The sequence below is a fragment of the Solea solea genome, chromosome 15 (genome assembly GCF_958295425.1).
Source record: "Solea solea chromosome 15, fSolSol10.1, whole genome shotgun sequence".
NCBI lineage: Eukaryota > Metazoa > Chordata > Actinopteri > Pleuronectiformes > Soleidae > Solea > Solea solea.
The window spans coordinates 18,480,914-18,503,145 of record NC_081148.1 but is presented as its reverse complement, the minus strand read 5'-3'; the positions used below and the strand labels follow the sequence as shown (position 1 = coordinate 18,503,145).

General features: G+C 39.3%; 3 protein-coding genes across 4 annotated transcripts; 1 reads left to right on the top strand and 2 right to left on the bottom strand.

The window, feature by feature from the left end:
* Positions 1-535: 535 nt before the first annotated feature.
* Positions 536-8,282, bottom strand: sufu (suppressor of fused homolog (Drosophila)). 2 transcript variants are annotated; one of them, XM_058652276.1, is made up of 12 exons: positions 7,932-8,282; positions 7,138-7,272; positions 6,528-6,664; positions 5,420-5,562; positions 5,160-5,245; positions 4,876-4,948; positions 3,843-3,999; positions 3,607-3,709; positions 3,173-3,307; positions 2,240-2,378; positions 2,083-2,151; positions 536-1,983 (listed from the first exon to the last, which is right to left on the bottom strand). In XM_058652276.1, the coding sequence occupies exons 1-12, from the start codon at positions 8,078-8,080 to the stop codon at positions 1,894-1,896; spliced, it is 1,416 nt and encodes a 471-aa protein (XP_058508259.1). In that variant the 5' UTR covers positions 8,081-8,282; the 3' UTR covers positions 536-1,893. The 2 variants fall into 2 exon arrangements, with proteins under 2 accessions (XP_058508259.1, XP_058508260.1); XM_058652277.1 differs by having other exon boundaries at positions 3,843-3,996.
* Positions 8,283-13,280: 4,998 nt separating this feature from the next.
* On the bottom strand, positions 13,281-17,086 carry mettl18 (methyltransferase 18, RPL3 N3-histidine). Its single transcript, XM_058651871.1, has 2 exons — positions 16,732-17,086; positions 13,281-14,341 (listed from the first exon to the last, which is right to left on the bottom strand). Exons 1-2 carry the CDS (start codon positions 16,834-16,836, stop codon positions 13,373-13,375), a joined length of 1,074 nt encoding a protein of 357 aa, XP_058507854.1. The 5' UTR covers positions 16,837-17,086; the 3' UTR covers positions 13,281-13,372.
* Positions 17,087-17,197: 111 nt separating this feature from the next.
* zdhhc16a (zinc finger DHHC-type palmitoyltransferase 16a) lies at positions 17,198-20,869 on the top strand. The gene is made up of 11 exons (XM_058650743.1): positions 17,198-17,318; positions 18,041-18,298; positions 18,391-18,585; positions 18,677-18,765; positions 18,895-18,923; positions 19,011-19,144; positions 19,338-19,424; positions 19,527-19,612; positions 20,276-20,399; positions 20,555-20,625; positions 20,714-20,869. The coding sequence occupies exons 1-11, from the start codon at positions 17,280-17,282 to the stop codon at positions 20,814-20,816; spliced, it is 1,215 nt and encodes a 404-aa protein (XP_058506726.1). The 5' UTR covers positions 17,198-17,279; the 3' UTR covers positions 20,817-20,869.
* The last annotated feature ends 1,363 nt before the right edge of the window (positions 20,870-22,232 follow it).

Genomic DNA, 22,232 nt, shown 5'->3' with positions numbered 1-22,232 from the left:
ACTGATCTACCGTTGTTAAGTCCTAACTCCTCACCCTTCCTTATTACTTTTACTTCTAAAACTGAAGTACATTTTATATCAGAAAATTACTATCGATACTTAAGTACTGTAAATGTGACTTTTACCTCAGTAATATTATAAAAAGTGACTTCAACTTCTACCAAAGTCATTTTCTGGTAAGATAATTGTACTTTTACTTAAGTATCCCTATAAGGTACTTTATACAAGACTGCTAATAGAGGATGGGTTAAATGCAGACAATAAATCCTCTTACTGGGATTAATAAGAGTACAAATGCAAAAAAAATACAAATAAGAAACCATGGCAACGAATCAGGCAACCAACATGAGAAAGTGTGTTGGCAAAATATGAAATACAAAAATAAGTAAACAGCAAGTAAACAGCTGTGCCATTTACTTTTGTTAAACACAGACTAATTATAACTGCATATGTGATTTCATGATCATTTTCAACCTACTTCATATAAAGAATGAATTATACCAGATCAAAAGGGATTTCTAGCAGTCGACAAGGAGACCTTTTAAACTCACTTTTATTAAATGTACATTTCAAAACTTCCACAACTGTTCAGATAGTGTTCTGTTAAGTTATGCATACTGTAAAGGAAGATACAGTTCTTTATTCTCATGGAAATCGTTTCTCTGTATTTCTGCTTTAGTGTTCCAGCTTTATTTGTGTAAATATCTACACTCTTTAATGCACTTGGGATTACAATCAGCCAGTTCAATCAACAAGATAGAAATTACAAAAAAAATAATAAAAAAAAGGTTGTAAAAAGAGTACACTTTTGAGGAGAAAAAAAGACACTGCAGCAAAAGTAGTCTCTTTGTTTTGGTGTGAACGTGGAATGCACCGACGGTGTCAGACAAAGACAATGAGTAACAGTCCAGGAGCTGAGGGCGAAAGTCGGCAGAGAATATGTGGTCCTTTTCAACACAAGGCACTGAAAAATTCACTCCCAGCAGGTCCTACTAATCAAAAACACATTTTACATTTCACTTTACACTGGAGACAAGACAAGTGACGACAGATTTGAAAGATGTAATTTCATTACTCTAAAACATGCATCATTCAGCATGAAAAAAAAAACTGAAAGAAGACATTACAAATATAGAGGAGCCATGTTCACGGCATAAGGGAATAATGTGGTTATACCAGCAGCATTTGACAAAAATCTAAACAAACAACTCTGATGTTGAATTGGTTATTTTCGAAAAGGGATTGTGACACATTTAAGACAGAGTTATAACTTTGGTATGACCACAAACACAAAAGAGAAAATGTCCAGCATTTGCAAATACTACACACATCAGCTCAGGTAAAAAAAAACAACACTGAGGAGAAAAAAAAAAAAAGGTTTGACATGTGAATTTTCTGTCACTTCTAAGGCTACTGGAATAAATAGAACTAGTTTCTGAGAACTGCAGCACAATCATTACTTGGGATGTCACGTCTCGTGATCACAGGATGCATGTTCAACTGCATTTGTGACCTGGCAGGCCTTCCTTAAGGAATGACAACATCCTGTTTTGCCGCTACAGCTAATGTGTCACTTCTGATTGTTTGTAACCATTCAACCACCTGGATGAGGCTGGGTTGTAGCTGATTTAACACTTTCAATAGTCTCTCATATTGTAAACCATTGTTTGAGAACGCAGGGACAGCCAAAGATCTTTACATCATCCCGTAGATCAGTTTCACAGATGAATCAGTTTCATTCCGTCCATGGTGGGAACTACATATCTCCATGGTTCCCTGGAGTTGCTGCATGCTCTGGGATTGCTCCTGTTCATGGTGGCCCACACTCTGGAAATGTTGCAGTTTTTGGTATTTTTATGATGGCATTTGCTTAGGAGATTAAACACCTCTGCCTCACTGCAATGGATTATCAAACACAGAATCTGGTAGGACCGAGATCTTCAGCTTCTTCTCTGGCCAACTGTACTCCTTTGGTAGCTTTGTCTGTACAAAGTAAAAGGGTAAACCAGGTTAAATATATCACAGCAGTCCAACAGAACAGAAAGTGAAAAGTGGAGTTAAAAGCAGGGGGTTTTAACCGACCTCCTCACGAGTGTTGAGTTCCTGTAAATCCCCAAGCATCTGTTCCACAAACTCTTCAGTCAACAATATCTAAAATAGAAAGAGCAAGCAGTCCATTAAATATGAAAGCCCTACATGGTGAAAACTGTGATTGGTGTGTGAATCTCTGAGTATATACCTGGAGCCAGGGGCCGTGAGCTGCATACGGATGCTCTTCAGTAGCAAAAGCTCCTTCAACTCCAGTGGACACAAACGTAATGGCTGTGTCTCCATTGATACTTTTATAAGTGAAATGTCTCCCATGGAGCAACCGGCCCCTATTAAAGATTAAACAAAAAACAGTATGACGTACAAATGGTTATTTCAGGTGCAAAAGGGTGAGTTTTCATTCATTTTTAGCTGTAGCCACTCTCCTCTCTCTACTAGCAAGCTTTTTAAAGATGTCAACTTTAGAACAATTTTTTTTGTCACACGTTATAATTAGGGCTGCAACTAAGGATTATTTTCATAATTGATTAATGTGTTGAATATTTTCCCAATTAATTGAGTAATTGAGGAAAAATTATGAAATGGAATTGATGACGCTTTCGAATGTCTTGTTTTGTCCACAAACCAAAATTATTCAGTTTTAATGATTTAGCAAAGAAACAAGAACAATTGGAAAGCTTGTTTTAATTGAGAAAAAAGTAATTTAATCTTATGGATCCTCATTTGATTTTTACAAACTTAATTTTCTTTTACAATAGCAACACTGACCACCACATGGGCAAACTATCTTCAATTTGTGGTCATGTTGTTCATCTCTCCTCTCTGCTTCTCTGCCCAACATTAGGGGTGTGCAATACTGACAAAAAACAGACATTTTTGGGGACTACAATATTTACATATCCTGCTAAAATAAAATACTTCCATCTTGGTGTAAAGGACAGTTCAAATTGTATAAGCTGACTCTTTGTTTATTCTCTAAATGAAATCAATGTTCTTCCTAAGAAACAAATGTAATGTGTGTTTCTCTTGTTTTATTAAGACATTTTGCCAGTCAATTTAAACTATTCTTTATCTGTTTACAGACATTAAAAAAAAAATTGGGCGTGGGAGAGAGTGCCGTTACCGCAGGCAGAGTGGCAGCAGCGTGCCCGACTCTTGGTTAAATTTCAGATGGACACTCTCCAACTGACGTGTTCGCACCAACTCATGTGGAACAATGGCTGCTGAACTCTCACTCTCCAAACTGTCCTTCCTACTCCTGAAAAACAGACAAAGAAGAAAAAAGAAAGGTGGAAGGAAAATGTAAGTGAGGAAGTCTTTAATGATACAATGAGCTTCTTGGCTTTGGTCTTTATGTGCAAGATGTGAAGATTTCCAGAGAGCATGCAACAGGATAGTGACAAATGACCAAATTATACCGGTTTCCGAGAAACAATGGCGATAACAGTTCAGATGTCAAAAGCACTGAGTCACTACCCTCAAAAGGAGGGAGTTATCCTGGTGTAACCTGTGGTGGTGAGCTAAACCCCTGTCAATGTGTGTGGGAGGAAGACTCACTGAGGTCTCTCATGGCCCTGTCTCTGGTTGCTGATGGGTGGTAGTGTTGCTTTACTGTTAAACTCCAGTCCTTTTCTCAGAGTCTCCCTGATCTGCTCTGTGTCTGTCAACGCACACAAAGATCAACAAAGAGTTAGCTCATCATGAACTGCTGACATACAGAATATTTAACCCTTCTTAAATCCTCTCAGCCTGTAAGGATTTTACTTTTTTCTTAACTTTAGGACTCAGCCTACCTTTGTCCGAGAGCCTGCGTGGCTGTGATCCTATGCAGATGGATCGGCTGTCCTCCTCGTCCTCTGGCGGTCGACTCAGATCATCCCACACACACTTGGCACTGACACCACTAAGGTTAGAACCCTCTGTCTCAATTCCCTGGTCCACTCTCTCCTGCTTAGATGAGCAAGACATATACGCAAACATTAACACTAACTCAGAGAACTCACCTAAGGTAACCAGAAATGAAGACACGACATATCCATAAAGATGGACCAGCAGGAGGCACTAAACATCAGGTTAGAGAGCAGACTTATGAATCATAGTTGTAAACTGGGGTGGGGAACCTTCTCCCTGTGAGAGTCATTTAAAAAATGTACAGAATCTAAATATCTTTGGGTTGCTGTTTCCCTTATGGCTGTTGTGGCTGTATAATGTCTGGAGGCCAGATGTTCTTCATCCATCGCTGCATACAGAAAAATCCTTTCTTTATTCCATATATCCTGTGTTTGAATCAGATTCCTTAAAAGAACTTAAACCTGTCACCAGAACTTAAAATGTCACAACATTAACATGACCATAACACTGGGCAAGGACTGTCTCCTTAACTAGTATCCTTTGGATACATGAAAGTGAGTACTCATTTTTTCCCTCCAGTCCTCAAATTGCACATAGTGCAATTTTAAACATCACAATCAGCAAAACACAAGAGCTGCAATTTAATATGTTCTATTTTGGACTATTACATCATCCAAAATTGTTTAGCAGCTCATATATGCAACTGCAAATTCATCGTCTGTCAGAAAAATCACCCAATTATGTACAAAACCAGGCAGTAAAGCTTGCCTGGAACACAATGGGAGATAAACCCACTCTTTTTAATATTCTTTTAGCCATCCCCTTGTGATCAGATTACCTAAGATGCATGTTGGTGCCAAGTATAAAGAGGGCTATACGTGTGCTACTTGCAGCTGTGCGGTATATACAGTGTACTTCACACTACTGATCACAAATATACTATATCGAGAGTGTGAGAACTTGATAAAGCCTTACTTGTAGGTGTGGATCAATGTCAAAAATTGTCTCTCCTCTCCTCATGTCTGTGATGAGCCAAGGGCCACCAGCTCTGTACACAGGAGGACCATCATCAACATTAGTGCAGGGCAGTTATCAACACAAAGTTAATACATGAACAATAAACTCTCTTGCTCCCAACATGTTTGTTTCTCGTCAATGACAGAGGGTTAGGTTGTAGGCTAATTTAAAAAAAAATGTATATGTATGCAAGTGTGTACTCTAGCTGATTCATATGTACAATAATACACAGGTTTACTCACATTTGGACTCCACGCATCAGTTCCAAAATACCCTGGCCGTTCCACTGTTGAGCTGCTTGTAGCTCCTCCGTACATACACCAACAATCTATAAGAAACATTCAGACATTTACTGTAGTCAGGACACTCTACTGAGATGTCCCTGAAGGGAAATGTCTACAAAGTCACTCTGGACTTTCTTTTTCCTCAATCCAAGCACAATATGGATGCCCAATGTTGGCTTTAATTTAGCTGTCAGATAGTAAGTTATATTGGAACTCACCTGGAGAAAGCTCACTGTGCCAAAAGGTGTATGAACTGGTTGGATCTGTGGATCCTCTGTGAGCAGCATATGCTGAATACGAGATTCACTGTTGTCTAGTGGATTGTGCCACGATACATGGTCGCCACTACAAAATGTGTTTTCTGTCAAACAAAGATGAAAAGGACAGATTTATTTCAGGGGTGGACAAGCTGGGCTGTTTAAGCTGTGAATAAACACTGCATTTCAAACTTCAACCAGTTGTAAGAGGCACATAATTCCGTACTTTTCATTATTTGACTTAGTGGGGGGAAAGATACAGGAACAGGAAAGGAGAGGGCAAAGATCAGTGAGAGAATCCAAGTGAGTTAGTGTGGGGGGAAAAAACACAGTTTGCAAGAAAAAAATATAAAATCAATATTTCCTTGTGAGGAAACTGCTTGGGAGGTAACATCCACTCAGCCTAGATTTATAACAGGAGAAGTGTGAGAGGGAAGATGGACTGGAATCAACATTCATTTAGCTCGAGGGCCCAGCCCACCCACGCGCAAATTGACCCCAGCTGGAGAATAGAGTGAAAGTCTGGGTGGAGAGAGAGGAACCAGGAGAGAAAAGCCCTCTTTTTTCTGTGTGGCTTTTAAATGCCTCCTCCCTTTTGAACCACACTTTGTTGTGTATGTTTTATACACAACTGAGGGATTTGAAGAACTTAGCAGAACAGTGTGTACACATTGCTCCTGCACTCAGTCAAAGGCAAACAGTGCCTTTTTAAATACCATGCAAGACAAAAAACAAATCACATATATATATACTTGTTTAATCAGTAAAAATCCACATTATCTATACAAAGCATACAGTCTTCTTGTTAACCAAGATGTGAAAGGGTGGCATTGTCACTAAAGATAAGAAAGCTCTTATATTAAAACCAAAGCAGTTAAATAATTTACTAATTAGTAGTAGTCTATTAACAAATATTGACTAAATGAAAAACACAAATCAATACTTTTACACAAAAGGTTCACACAAGAGACCTGCAAAGATGTTTTAACATGGTAACACATGTTGCTTCTGATGTTGCTTACCCATGGATGCAAAACATGAATAGTGCTTTGTTTTTGCATTTTCTCACCTGACTGGAACACATAGCGAGCCAAGCCTTGCATGAGTTCCGCTGGCCAGGTTGGTGGTGCCGTCTCCCCCACCTCCCGTTTGAGTCGAAAGGTGAGCTCAAAACCAAACCCACTGGGTCCATCAGCCCCTGTGAATCTGACACAAACATACTTTCCTTTTATAACCTCTGCCAAGGGGGTTATGTTGTTGGTTGCATTTGTCCTTCTTTGTGAACAGCACAAGTCAAAAACCTAAGTATGGATACATTTTATGTGGATGTAGACTATGGATCTAAGGAAGAAATTATTAGATTTTGGTGGTGATCTAAATACAGATCGACATGAGTGTACGGGAAACTGAGAAACTGAGCGGCTTAGGCGGAATGCTTGTCAACACCAAAACAACACAGCATTAAGTTAGACTCATGGGGTAAAGTGTTAGTTAATAGGTAATAGTCTAGTAATTAGCTCCTGATATAAGCAATTACATGTACCAATGTATACAGTTTTAAACAGTTTATACTGAACTGAATAAAAAAGAATGGGTGATCAAGAACACTCTTTGTATAAAAGTGTGTTTAACTCTTAGGGGAAGTGGAAATCAAGTAATTACAGTAATAACATACTTACTCATGAACCCTGTTATCCCCATAAAGGTCACTCAGTCCAAAGCTGACATAGTGCCAATGCTCCTGGATGTCCTGAGCGGGACAGCCTGTATTCCTATACATACTGATGTAATCTAACGGGTCTGGTCCCCCTAACCTGCAAGAAGCATAGAATAAAACCCATCAGCAATATTAAAATAACACAACCAATTAGTAAATCACAAAAGCTGCAATTAAATTGTTATCTTTATGGTATTTCTATTTTCTATGCAAATTAAAAAAAACACACAACATACACATGTTGGAAATACAGTAAATGTTGGTCATGCTAACTGTTTGGTGTTGATACTGTGTAGTACACACAGTATCAACACCTAACATCAGTTGCAACATTTAGAATAAAAATCGCAGATATTTCCTCCAAGTTGTTCAACCCTAATAGATAGAACGATAACTTGATAGGTAGACAGTCAAATCAGAAATGGTTTTAAGTAGATAAATAAAAAGTTATATTGTCTAAAAGTAAAGATAGGAATACAAAGAGATAGATCAAGCAAAACTGGTTGCAGATATTTTTTTCCTCTTTCGTACTGCAGTAAACCGCCGTGTTAACACGTAATGAGCTTCATTCAAATTATATTTTTACCTGTCTAGTATAAGTTGGAACTGATTTCCTCAAACTTGCTACCTGCACACAGTAGGTCCTGATTTAACTTGGCGACGTTAGCTTTGAGCTAAGCTATCTGGCTAAATGTCTGTAGCCATTACTGCCCAAACTGATGTGTCAGACCAGCAACAATAGGACGGTGGACCTACCAGTATTTAACAATGGCGGTTACTTGAAGCGGGTTGACTTGCTCGGGGTAAAGTCGCCGGCATTCCCCGTAGATAGCCTGCAGCCCCGGAGGAAACAGCGGCACCAGCCCGTGGGCTTGAGCACCACTGCTAGGCCGTACTTCATCCATGTCACGACCTCGACTAAATCCGCGTATTTTTTATAAAAACAACGTAGAAGTAGTTATATCCCGATATCTGCCCCCCTACAACTAAAAATACACAAAATAAAACATAAAGGTTTCCCACTGGCAACGCCGTCTTAAGGTAAACAGTTTTAACTTCGGTAGCTGTGCTGGGCCCAGCCTGTTGCTCATCCTAAACAGAAAAATATTCACCTATTGGTTGGACGAAGGTCATGACGTCACTGACATATGGCGTTATTACCCAATGAGAATCGACGTTTAGGCGTTCTGAGTATTTGTAGCTGGCTCTGATTGGTCGATACGCTTGTCAATCAATTAGTAGGCGGGTATGGATTCGGGACATCCAGGGGTTTCAAGCGATCGTGAAAGAAAAGTAGTGGTTCAGAAAAAGTACCATTACGAAAATATAAAAAAACAACTGTTTTCTAGAATTTATTTGAACATCAGAACATAAAATCTAGATTTTTATCATCAGCAAAATATTCCATAAGGCCAGTGTGTAATATTTAGGGTTTACTGGCAGAAATTTGCTATTATGCTTGCATTGTGCATAATGTCTAAGATAAAAGCATTTGGTTTTTGTAGGGTTAAAATACGCCCGTAATTTGTACATAAAGCAAGTGCAATGTTTCTACAGCAGACCAAATGGATGGATATTTTGTGTTTTGGAGAGGAAGTTTACTTGGTTTGTAACAATTGTCCTTCTCATCATCAAATGTCACACATTTTTTAATACTAGACCTTTAAAGTAGTCGACCTAAAGCATTCTTTTCCCTTCATTTTATTGATCCATGATATACTACATTTATATAGAAAAGTATTATATGATGCAACAGGATTACTGGAAAAGTAATTGATTTATGAGTTTTAGCCACAGTTTATTAAAATACTCACATTATGGGTACATGGCTTAATTCCCCATCTCTGAAACTCTGCAGATATTGACTCATGTAGGTTTCTTTGCAGCATCAATGTTATAACATTTGGAAAGAGCTGTATACAAAATAGTTTTAATGAAACAGCCAATAGAAGCCATGTGATTGGTCAAGAATCACTTGTGAGTCTGTGAACAAAGACAAAGGAAGTGCAGAATTGCCACGCTCTCTCTCTCTCTCTCTCCCTCTCCCACTCAGATCACTTGATTTACATTATGCTGATAGGTTATTGTGAAATTATTGATCAATATATGGTGCATATACCCTCTGAAATTAAGGGATTACAATGCAGTAAAAAAAAAAATGCTCAGAACTATGTTTGCTTATTAGTGTGTTTTGAAAATAGAAAAACTTATATGTAATCAATATATATGAAGCTACAATCTTACAATCTAAAAACATGTGTAATGTTGGTTTGAGTGTGCTTGACTGTGCGGAATATTCATTAAACATGATCCAGACTCTGGTTTATCGTACTTGTTTTGCTGTCGCCTGGATACAGTAATATGTGGGTCACAAGGCAGCGGCCTTATTGTATCCCACATTCTGAGTGTTACCAAGAACGAGATGCCAATTTGTTCAATTAAATTTATTTCAGACAAATGGAAATGGGTATCAGCAGACAGGTTTTTATCATTACTTCCCTGACAAGAAACAATTATGGTAAACTCTTGCCAGCTTATTCATAACTTATGACATTTAAAGCTTAGTTTTTGTAGCTGGGATTTCTCATTGTTTTTCATTATGTGTTATTTGGCTAATACCACCACACATTTTACACATTATCCCCAAGATTGGAAATGTATGATTCAACCATGATGATGAAAGATGCAACCGCCATTATCCTTTCCTGTGCTGCTGTTAATATGTTCACATTCCCCAATCATGACAATCTCTGTGCCCATGACTTGTTTTCCACTGAAATCCAACATGGCTGCAATCCCAGAACGTGGTCTGCACTGAGGGCAAACTGTCTTGCAGGAGATTGGAAAGGGTGTAGTCCAGTCATAGAGTTAAGAGTTTGCCACGGCAGTTGTCTGTGCATAGTACAAAAATCACTTTACATACCATGATGCTGTAATTTGAAAGCATGTTGGTTTGTGTATGGGGTCATATCATATTAGTCTGAGTATGTGTTAAATAAGTATATTAACTCTAACAGAAAAAACAACAGAGGCAAATTATTCCCTTTATTATACTTTATTTACAACATACAAACACTTAATTAGGAAATCAGTTTATTTTACAGTATTATATGCAATCTCAAATTAGATCATCATATATTCTAGAAGTTATCAATTCCAACAAATGTTGTAAAGCTGTAATGCAGTAAAGCTGTTTCTCATGGTGACGATTCACAAGTCCTGTGCATTAAGGCCGACAAACCAGTACCATGCCAAAAGAACTGAGCCCATAGATGACACCTGAAGACGCCACCATCTATGGAATTCAGTTCTCATAGTATAGTTCTGATCAGAATATGGTCCTCCAGAGGCTCTTAGTCCTTGAATGGATTCATCCTCTGAACACAAGTCATGCTTCATTGTGAGAATGAATTGGTGAAACGAAACAAAACTAAAACACTACAACCAAAAAAAAAGCAACATTAATCTCATGGAGGTGACAAAAAATGGTTGAGTTAGAAGATGGACACTGAGGAGTCCAGCCCTACTTCTCATGAAAAGTAGATGATGAGCTCATCCTTCCCACTATTTCATTGGAAGATTGAGCAAGAAGCTGCAACTAACACTTTCCATAAAAATACACACATTTACCTAAATTGGTAACAGATCGAGGAAACAACAAACCTCTTAAATGGTGTTGTGCTTCAAAGGATCCAATTCTGTGGTTAGCCAAAGTGTAGTTTCAGGCTCATCTGAGAGAAAGTCAACGGCCTTTGCAACCTAAGTATTCCTGGAAGTGCTTCACAACCACTGAAATGAAAGTCTGTCCACTGGGTTGATGATGCGAGCGTTGAATCAAATCATGGTAATAGTGCTTTGATCCAGGCATGAAATGACTTATCAATTGCGGAAGTACACGCCCAGGAAAAGAACTTTGACACAATGTGATTCCTGAGAAAATAAAGCTGGTCAATATGTCTCCAGAACCCTTAAAAATAAGTTTGACATTAACCAACATCCTCTGAATCACAGTATTTTTACTGTAATTTAAATAAAACTCCCAATTCAAGGCAGAGGCTTGTTTTGACAATGACATGTATGTGGTGAGGCTTTTCCTCAATGTTATCTTAGTTACTGTGGTTCTTTCAGTTTTAGAGAACATTCTTTTAGGATATACGCAATACAGTACAATGAACTTTCTGAGGAAGGCCACACCTGAACACGTGCAGGAAACTGCTATCTTTCAGGCAGTTGGACCTGGAAACAACCAGTTGTACAGACTCTTACTACTAAATTCCCCGTGAAAACATTAACCCAGATTCAAAACTGGAATTAAACTGCTCTCATTCAAACATCAGACTGGTTTTGCAGCGACAAAACACTTCAAAGTTCAAACTCAGAAAAAGCGAAAGTTGGTACTGGTTAGATCTCAACTTTAAATATTCTGAAAACTGGTCACTTTTGCTTCAACATTTATGTTTAAGTCAAAATAAACCATATGATTTAAGGTAATTTCTGCCTACATACATACCTAAGAGTTCCGTTCCAGATAACTATTATTTCAGTCATGCGTCTCCTCATGCCAGTGCTCTTTCAGAGTCAAGTCCCATTTCGACAAATAAAGATGGTTTAGCCGTGAGCCACAGCAGCAAGTCTTTCCAAGCTGAATGACCATACAGTGAGCCATCCCTCCCCAGTTCACCTGCATGTTCTGATCGCTCTCCCATGTCCGCCAAGTCCCAAGGAAGGATACAGCATACTGTCTGACATTCAGAGCAAAGAACCTTAAATACCACCACCTTTCACATCACCCATCAGCCTTTCTCCCTCCCTCCCTCTCCCTCCCTCCTCTGTTTTTTGTACGCTGCCTCTGTACGGTAAGCCTGAGTGTCACTTCCCAGTAAGAAGGAAACAGTGGGAGTGAGCAGCACACCCCCTCACAGTGAATCAACACATAATAGTTTCTGAGGAAAACCATCTGACTGGCCCTGCCCCGTTCCCATAAAGTAGGCAGGGGAAAGGCTGCGTCTACTCGAAGAACCAGGAATTCCCCCACAGGCCACGAACAGCTGTCGAGATGAGAGACGATGACGAAGCAGACGCACTGGAAGTTTGCCGGCCAGGCATATGCAAACAGAAACTGTGCTTGGTGTTTTGTATGTGCACAACATGAGACAGTGTCTAACACAGCAGTATGTTTACATAAGATGTAATAGGAAATTCTGTCTCCACACTGCGGGTGTCAAAATGTCATGTCAAGAGTCATGTTTGAGCTGGTTAGACAGTTTCCTCGAAAAGGGTCTATCTTTTTCTAAACAGTATTTATCAACTTGCGTCACTGTACAGTTTTGGATGAGACTGAGTCATGAGAATATTTGTGTGGCTGAGGTGTGTTTTATAATTTTTTTATCAATTACAGCCTTCCTAAAAATAACTCTGCTCTTGCTCTCCGGTCATAGTCCAGTGTTACAGATCATTCTCAGTGAGGACATGACAGGAATGGGTAAGCAGGGTAAAACCACTATATTTAAACAAGCCACCAGTGCGTAATGAGTTGAACTTTCAACTGATCATATAAAAAACACTGGTTTCCTCATTCCCTTTAGTCAACTAATATACGAGAAGCTCTCCTGACTTCAGGTACTGTACTTCCTCAGAAAAAAACCCTGTGTGAATATTTCAATGGATTTCCTTGAAAAGGACTATTCACTCACAATGCGTCATGACTTTTTTGTTTTGCAACACTTCAGATTGTGTCGTAAACTGAACTGAATGTAAAAAATGAAAGATTCAAGAGGAATTAAAATGAGTTACAGAGACCCTATAGAGGCCTGCCATTGATGTGCAGTGACTGTAGAATCCACTTTCAAACTCCATCCTTGGGCTGGTGGGATAAGTTGCAATTGACATTTTGCGCCAGACTTCAGAAACAAGCCTGGCTTTCATGCTGCTGTTTGAACACTGGGGAAATGCACTCACAAAGGTCACTGAGCCCATTTCCCTTCTTTCCTCCCCGTGCATCTAAAGACCTGTGACAGCCCTTTTCAACTGCACTTCAATTACTGACGGACATATTCAAATGTCTATATAGGAAGTGAAAGAGGGTGTACATAACCAAAAAGAAAATAGGAGATGAGAGTATTTTTTATTAGAGTTATTCCATGTACTGCCAATGTTACAATGACATATAAGCTGAGTACAGGAGCCTCTGACAGACCTTAAGAGTCTTTTTGCTTTTGAAAACGTAAGGTGACTACATGCCTCTGTAGTCCCTCATCCCCATCCCACAGGTGATCCACGGAGAAAACGCTCTTCTGCTCCACAAAAGTCTCAAACAGGTTGAGTCCACCGCCGACACCAAAGTAGTGGGATTTGGTGGCGACGTAGACAAGACCATCTGGTGCTAGCAGTTTGTGGAGGGTCTCATGAAGGGCAGTGTAGTAAGCCGTGTTATAGATAGTCTCTGAGGTGACAATGATGTCATATTTGAGATGTGGGCTTGTTTTTAATACCAATGGAAGAAATGTGCTCCAGTCACCAGAATAAAAACGGCACTTAGCGAGTAATGGGTGCTGGGATAGGTCTTTGGCTTGCTTCTTTGGCTGTGGACTGCCTTCTTCTACCTCTTGTTTCTTTATCAATGTATTTTTACCACCATCTTCCTCTTGTATGTTTCCCCTGCCCCTCCCTTTATTGTTGTCTTCACTCTCTGTGTCATCATCTGCTTGGCAGTTTAATATTACATTTGGCACTGTGAGCTGCTCAATAACCGTGCTGTTATAATCTTGAAAGTGGACATGTCTGGCTCCTCTCTTCAGTGCCAATATCCCCAACAGTCCAGCACCACAGCCCAAATCTAAGACCACTTTCCCCCCAAAGGTCTCGCCCTCTTTCTCAATGAGCTCCAGAAGGTCATAAGTGCACTCCCACACCTTCAGCCCGCCCTCATACATGCCGGAGATGAGGTCAGACCTCTGCTCTGCTGTGCGAGAGAGAATTTTCTCATCATCCTCTCTTTCAGAGGCAGTTTTCTCAAAAACGGTCTCGTTGAGGAAGTGTAGAGGAGGAAGAGTTCCAACGGTGACGGTTTCAGAGACAGCGTCCTCCAAGAGGAACTGTGGGTCAGATGGTGGAAGGTGTTCTTTGGCCTCCTTTACTGGCTCTGCTGGTCTGGTGTTATCCTGTGTCTGAAAATAACACAAAGCCGTGTGCATGTTTAGGGAACATAGGTTTTTCCCTCCTTTATGTACATACCAGCAGTTTCAAGGTGACAGCATCTTGGCTTGGGGCCACATTTGTCATAACAGATGTCAGAGTCAGCAATACAGTTTGACCCAAGGTAGTTTTTATTTTGATAATTATTGTGCCTTAGGTACTTACAAAATGTGGAAGTCACATGTCTCAGGGTTTTCCTAGCAATCGTCATTTCAGTGAAAATAAAATAGGCAGTATCCACGTGTTGTAGCATTATTTTTACTTAAATTTACTAACGAACAATATCGGCACTGGTAATGTTAACGTCGTAAACACGACTTTGATATTTGCATTACATATTTATTTTAATAACTAGTTCACGCTGTCCGTATTTATTTTAGTTACTTAATGCTATATTATCTCAATAATTCTCAAATAATAAAAATGACTGGCAGGTTCGCAGATGACTTTAGACACGATCCGATACAAACTGTAACGAGTGGACCGGTTAGACAAACGGTTGTTGCAACAACACAGTCATGCTGACCACACCACAGCAGTAAAAATACCTGACAAGTTTGTCACATGTTTGTGAGCTTTGTGGGGAGAGCGATGGAACAAAAACAACTCATACATGTATGTATGTCAGTGTAAAGGTCTATGATTTCCACAATGACTCTTCAGGGACATCATGGATTTGAGACTGTGTTCTATTATGCACTCTAGTGGTTGCATTTTCATTGTTAATCATCTGTGATGCAATGGAATTATGCACACAGTGGAAACAACTCAATTAAATGCACTGCATTTATACTTAGAGTCGATGTACCGAATTACTGCCCCCTCAGTTTTACTCTATGCTCCATTCAAGAGGCAAAAATGTTTTGCCTTTACCTGTGTCTAATGAAATAAAAAAGAAAATGATTAGTTCAACACTAATGTTTCTTATAGATGTTTTCATCTACTCACCAACAATAAAGTTAAGTCCATGAAACTAAATTAAAAAGAAGGAAAATATACATTTTATTTACACAATTTGGTTTACAAACTTGATTAAAAGGTCCAATATGGAACAATAAGGCCAACTGAAGGTGATCCTTGTTTTCATTAAAGAAGGGGGGCCTTCATCCCTTGGACGTAATTTAATTGATGAGTTCATACTGTTACATGTCTGATTTTGCAGTCTGCCAACATGCAAGCATGATCACACCTGTGTATTGGTCAGACAAGCTTGCACTCAGTTTGGCATTTTGCACTGTTTCAAACCACTTGAATTCATGTTTATTTCAAGTCAAGTCAAGTCAAGTAAGAGAGAATCTTGAGTCTTGGTTCAGTCAGAGATTTCTTCCAGTTAAAAGGGACTTTTTTTCTCTCAACTGTTGCCAAATGCTTGCTCACTGTGTTCCTGTTGAGTAATTGTAAGGTCATGACCTTACTATGTAAAGTGCCTTGAAATAATGTATGTTAAGAACTGGCGCTTTCCAAATAAAATTGAATTAATTTGACTTGTGCACTGATAAAACTGTGGAGTCTTAAGTGAAAAGAGTTTTATCCATGATTGTTTCCAAGGTCAAAAACTTTCACATACAATTATCTGACAGTATGTGTTATTTGAGGTTTTCCTTCACAGATTACAATCAACAATCAGACAGAAAAAACTGCGTCATCATTTCCAAAGGTCTCAGTTTCAGCTCACCCAGACTAAAACACTGCCCCAGTTTTCAGACAAAAACTGAGCCAAACTTGTTCAAACCCTGTCATGCCAAAGTAATGTGAACGGCAGGCAATTTATGCATTTTAGATGAAACAAGTAATGTGGATGAAGACTAGTACACAGAGCCGACCCAAGGCCTAAGCAAACTAAACCACCTGCTTAGGGCCCCATTACCACCAGGGGCCCCCTAGCACATTTCATTATTTTCAGTGAATGATAACCCTTGCACATTTTACATAGTTTTCAACCAGTTCTAAACACATTTATTTCTTAAGTCAGTTTGTTATGTTGTTACAGTTCCATCTCCTTATTTCTTATTTAAAGCAACACATCTATTGCTTAATTATTGGCATTGATAAAGAGCCCTAAATTCAAATTTTTGCTTCGGGCCCCATGAAAGCTTGGGCCGGTCCTGGTAGTTCATTGTCACAATATTTAATACAGACTGCTGCCACCTGCTGGTGTTTCACGTGCCAATGTTGCTATTTTGGCCTTACAGTCTTGTTCACGATAGTGCATGCACATGCTGTTTTTTTATAATAATAACAACGACAATAATACAAATAACTGCAAGTTTCAAGTCACAAACACTGTAGTCTGACATTACAGCCGTATAGTTTTTTTTTGAGTAACTTAAGTTAAAGTCTTTTGTGAACTGACGTTACTTACACATGTGGCAGCATTATCTTTCTTTTCGTTTTGCACTTCAATTCCATGTGCGTCGTCTTGCTTACTGGCTTGTATTGGAACATCGAAGTTAAAACAAAACGACATGGTTACAACAATATAAACTAGTGAGTAGAATGAGGTCGGAAAGTTGCTGTCACCGTTGGCTTCATAGGGCTTACCCACACGTCCGTGTGGAAGATTAGCATTAGCACAGCCGCCACGAGTAAGAACTACATATCCCACAACTCCGACATCCAGGCTCGCCAACACAGGGCTATTGTATGTATTTAGGTTAATAAAAACATTCTATCCGATTATTTTATAGTGGTGTGCGGTTATAGACTTCAAACATAGTAAAAATATAAGGCTCATAGATGAGAAAACGTCTCATTTTTACTCGTTTCCTGACTTCGAGTACCATGATGCTTTTCGCCGACAATCTGGCGCATGCGCACGTCTGTGGATTCAGTTGTCATAAAAGATCCTGTGTCCTGCTTTTTTCCGCAAGTATGAGCTTTTAATCCCGTTTTGTATCCCGTTTTTTGAAAATGGCGATGAGAGGACTGCCGACGAGAGGACTGCTCCAGGTAGCTTTCGTACCTTTATAAAATAGTAAGTAAAACGAAAAATAAAATGTTTCACAAATCAGTCAAAATATACCCCAACATGCGATGCAGCACATAGAGTGTCTTCCAAACAATAGGGATTTATGATTCTGCGGGACTATTCACTTTACAGTCATTCAGTGCCGCGTTTAAAAACATTGTTTTAATGGGGCGACAGCTAAAGCTAGCTCGTCTTTGGTTCAATCAGTGATGAAGAGAAGCATCACCTTCCCTTTGTCAGGTAACCCTCATTTTAGATCACTGCACCTCCAACCTTAATACAGGAAGCTACCAACCGTTAAGCCTCCACCCAGACTCCACCCTGCCAAGAATGCAGCAGGACAAGACTGTTGTCTTCCTAGACATTTTTTTTTTCCACTTCTTTTCCACATAGCTTTGTTAAAGAGTCTTGTGAAGTCTGTCAGTTGGCACGTACTGACATTTGGAAATTATATAAACATCAACAACAAAAACCGTCCCGGTTAAATACAGCGCACGGTAAGTTTGATATCATGCACTGGATTATGACTGAATTAGTAAAATGTTCAAGCTAAAATGGCAAACACTGTCTGATTAGATCCACAAGTGTGTGTGTTTTACGTGGCAGTGAATTGAAGTGAGTGATTATAAAATATCTGTGGCAGATATTTCGTCTTGGTATCAGGCTGTAATAAATCTTGACTGTGTGTTCACTTTTCTTGCAGGTGCATATGTGTTATAGATCCAGAATGCGGTGGTGTCCCACCTCTGTGCTCCACCTACTGCGCTCTGCACGGTTACGGTTTTGTACCAGGAGAGGAAGGAATAGGTTGCCTTTGTGGATTAGGGAAATATGGGCTTACATGAGACTGCTGGTGCAGTCACTTTACTTCAACTCCCTCACCGACTCTGATGTGGTCTTCGACTCAGTCTTTGAACCTGTGTTTTGGACTGTGGATTATGTCACCCGCTGGTTTGGCACGGTGAGTGTGTGATTTTCAGTGGGCTCATTAATTACAGCGAGTAACAGGGCAGTTTTAAGTTTTTCTCTAAAGAAAGCTCTTTTGTCTGTCAGGTGTTTGTTTTTCTGGTGGTGATACTGACCAGCTCCATTGTGGTGATAGCCTATATGGTCCTACTGCCTCTGGTCCTGTACACTTATTCCCCGCAATGGATCGCTTGGCACATTTGTTATGGAAATTGGATTACCATCATGATTGCTTTCCATTACTACAAAGCTACAAAGACCTCACCTGGGAGTCCCCCGACAGTAAGACTTGAACTCCAATCACTTCAATAATCTGTACCTGATGTACTTATATTTAGTAATACAACAACAACAAAAATTATTTTTCAACCAGGAAAAAAATGACGCTCCATTTGTGTCAGTCTGCAAAAAATGCATTATGCCCAAACCATCAAGGACACACCACTGTGGCATCTGTAACAGGTGAGTCATTTGTCTTCTATTCTGTCATTTGGTGGGTAGGTAAGTTATTAAATGAAAATATAACATGGTTAACTAGAAGGACCTTGTTGTGGCCATGACCAAAATTAATGTTCTGTTTGTGGTTTGTAGGTGCATCCTGAAAATGGACCATCACTGTCGTATCCTTTGGGCTAACACTATTCCTTTTTTTGTATTAGAAATCATGTAATGTAATCATGTGGTTTTCCTTAATTTCAGCATCTTAGCATGGCTGAATAACTGTGTGGGCCATTTTAACCATCGTTACTTTTTCTCATACTGTCTCTTCGTGACCTTGGGCTGCTTTTACTGTACCATCAGTGGTAGAAACCTGTTTCTGGATGCCTACAATGCTCATGAGGTGAGATTTTCTGCACATGCAGTGTACTGTTGAACTGAAATTGCCTGCAACCCTCCTTTTTTTCCTCCTTATAAGGCTTGGTGGGTTGTCTGTTAATTTGCTTCCTTGTTTGGTGTCTTTTTTTGCCGGGATTGACTGCTCCTTACTGTCACTGGATGTTTCTGTCTTTAATATATGTGGGCTTTTCTACTAGCACTTTAAGCATTTGGATACGGAAAAGCCAGGAGTACCAGTAACGGGGGACTTGGGACTTCTTGTTGGGCTACTCCCCTCTGGTCAGGTACAGTGGCAGCACACTCACTTAACAGCACCATTAATCTTAATATTTGTTTTTTTTTCTGTTTGTTTTATAATTTTCCCTTTTTTATTTTATTTTTTTAAGACCAACCCTCAGACACCTGCACCAGTTTACAGCTTAAAGGATAAGATGGTTAATAAGAGCATCATCTTCATGTGGGTGCTTACCAGGTAAACTGCATTTTATGTTGGCATTTGCCACCTATCACTACACAATGCATGCTAAAAACATATCCAAAGATTATTTGTATGCATTGTTTTGGCACAAGAAAAGTTGTTTCCTTAAAATGGCCTTACCCCACCCTGTCTCTCTGAGCTGCTACACCCTCACACACCTTGCCACTGACTCAGGTCAGCTGATCAGCTGCTCCTGACTGTGCCAAAGACAAAACACAAGCTCTGAGGGGAGCGTGCATTTGCTGTTGTGGTCCTGAAACAGTCGAATGATCTGCTTGTTGCTGATGTTATTTCTATTTAATTTTCTATTTTGTTTTCTTTATTTTATTTGATCTGTTTTTATTGTGGGGTTTTTTTTCCACGTTTTTATGTCTTATGCATGTCTTTTAATTTATTTTAGTAGTTCTAGATGTATCTTATCGCCTCGTGTGAGCTTCTATGCTGTGTGGGGCTGATCTCACAAAACAAATGAAGCAATTTCCTCTTTGAAATACTGAAGTATAATGTGAGGAATCATTTCGTGTTGATTAGTTCATGAGTGATTAGCTTGACTGCACATAGTAACAAAGTAAGCAGTGAATGACAGTAGTTTATATAAGGTGTTTTGGTCTTATACCCTGACAATGGGTCAAACAAAGTGTCGTCTTTGTCTCTCAGCACAGTGGGATTAGCCCTGGGAGCGCTGACAATATGGCACACAGTTCTCATATCCAGAGGGGAAACCAGCATTGAGAGACATCTCAACAGCAAGGAAAGAAAGCGAATGGCAAAGGAGGGAAAGGTAAGCACGTTTGACAGCTCAATGTTAAAATAAAGCAGGTGATGATAAATAAAGCTGTGATTTTGTAGAATGAGCCACACGCCTTCATTTGCTAGTTTTGGTTTAAGTGTCAGTGGTACATAATGTTGTTGTTTTTTATTTAACACCACTGCCAGATATACAGAAACCCTTTCGACTACGGCAGGCTGAATAACTTGAAAATCTTCCTTGGTGTAGAGAAGAGAAGGTTTGTTTCCTTGCTGCTTGAAGAGATATTTTGATCAATTCAGAGGTGGTGGTTGTTAACTTCATTTTGCTTTATCTTTTGTTTCCAGTCATTGGCTGACACGTGTTCTCCTGCCATCTGGACACGCCCCATGCGGTGATGGGTTGACGTGGGACAAATTCCCAGTTAAAAAGGATTTGATACCTGTATGACGGACTCTACCTAGGAATACTTGTAGCATACTTCACCTTCTCTTTATCCCCCTTTGTCCCTCCAGCCTGGTTTTCCTCAAGGATTTGTTTATGATGACTCCACACAACTGGAGAAACAGGTCATGTCAACCTCCAATACCTCAAAAATATGCTTGTGATTCAACTCTCCTTGTTTTTTTTTAGCAGTGAGAAGACCATGTGTGTTTGTTAGACACTGGTTTTGATGTACAGACTCATATTACTTAACTGTGAGTTTTGCAGTACCAGTGATAGGAATGATATTTCTTACAAGGTGTGCACTGTCTGACATATCAATGGACTGAAGAACCCTTTAAAAATATAATTTTATTTTTAAACAGGCTCTGTTTATGAAGGGGGACAAAAAGGTTAATGTCAATACAATCACCTTCCTGTATCATTTTCACTTCAGTCCATTATTATCATCCGATTAACGACAATTCCAAGATGAGGTGTTATTTATCTGTATTTTGTACCTGTTAAGTTAATAAATCTTTATAATGTGGTTTATTTTAATACATTTACACTGTCAATATTTTTTCAATACGTAACAGGCAGATTAATATTTCCACAGATTTTATTTGTGTACAGTAAAGGTAAAAGTATTTATTTTAACTCTAATTATCCAGGGATCTATGCCCACCTTTAGTGTTTAGTCGGCCACTAAGAAGAGTCTATCTCTAGTGTCATCGAGACATTCTGCTATTAGTGTTGGATTCATTCAGATTTGATCTGCAGATTATATGAATATATTTTATCACACACACACACGCACGCGCATGCAGAGAAAAAAAGTGAAGATGCACAGACAGTAAATCACATACGAGGATATGAGTGAGAGAAAGGGGTGTTGGTGTTGTCAGTAAAAAGAGGAATGTAAAAGAAGGTTGTGAGACAAGATAAGAGATTAAGGAATGAAAAAAGATATCAGCCTGATTTCAACCTTCTAGCTCTGCCACTGCTCACTGTGCCGACTCTGTCCATAATCAATGTTCCAGCAGATGTCAGTGTTCAGTTTGGTCAGAAATTAGTTCATAAACATTTAAAACCATGGATAAAATGATTATTTTAATGAGTAGGAAGCACCTGTATTTAAATAATGCCACCAGTCGTATGCTGTGTTCACTGCACAGCATGCACGTCTACAAAAGCTGAAGGTTGTGTTGTGCAAATATGTCCATAACTTCAGTGCTCTTGGTTCAATATAGTAGCAACCCTGTGCACACAGTCATGTGTACACGGCACCAACAAACACATACATGCACTGAAAAATCTCTAAAAGATTGAAGTCCTTAAAACAAACATGAAGTGTCAACCTTAGACTCTTCAGTTCATTCATTAGGGTTATGTGTTAAGTTTTTAAAGTATATCTTGGCCTTGCAGTTACACCAAGTCACA

Coding starts and splice junctions, on each gene's coding strand:
- mettl18 (XM_058651871.1), bottom strand. CDS start 16,836: ATGTCGTTTTGTTTTAACTTCGATGTTCCAATACAAGCCAGTAAGCAA. Junction 14,342..16,731: donor AAGATAATGCTGCCACATGT/GTAAGTAACGTC, acceptor TGTTATTTTCAG/ACACAGGATAACACCAGACC.
- zdhhc16a (XM_058650743.1), top strand. CDS start 17,280: ATGGCGATGAGAGGACTGCCGACGAGAGGACTGCTCCAG. Junction 19,145..19,337: donor ATGCCTACAATGCTCATGAG/GTGAGATTTTCT, acceptor CTTTTCTACTAG/CACTTTAAGCATTTGGATAC. Junction 19,613..20,275: donor TTCATGTGGGTGCTTACCAG/GTAAACTGCATT, acceptor TTTGTCTCTCAG/CACAGTGGGATTAGCCCTGG.
- sufu (XM_058652276.1), bottom strand. CDS start 8,080: ATGGATGAAGTACGGCCTAGCAGTGGTGCTCAAGCCCACGGGCTGGTG. Junction 2,379..3,172: donor CTGCTGCCACTCTGCCTGCG/GTAACGGCACTC, acceptor AATCTTTAATAG/GGGCCGGTTGCTCCATGGGA. Junction 2,152..2,239: donor CTCACGGCCCCTGGCTCCAG/GTATATACTCAG, acceptor TTTCTATTTTAG/ATATTGTTGACTGAAGAGTT.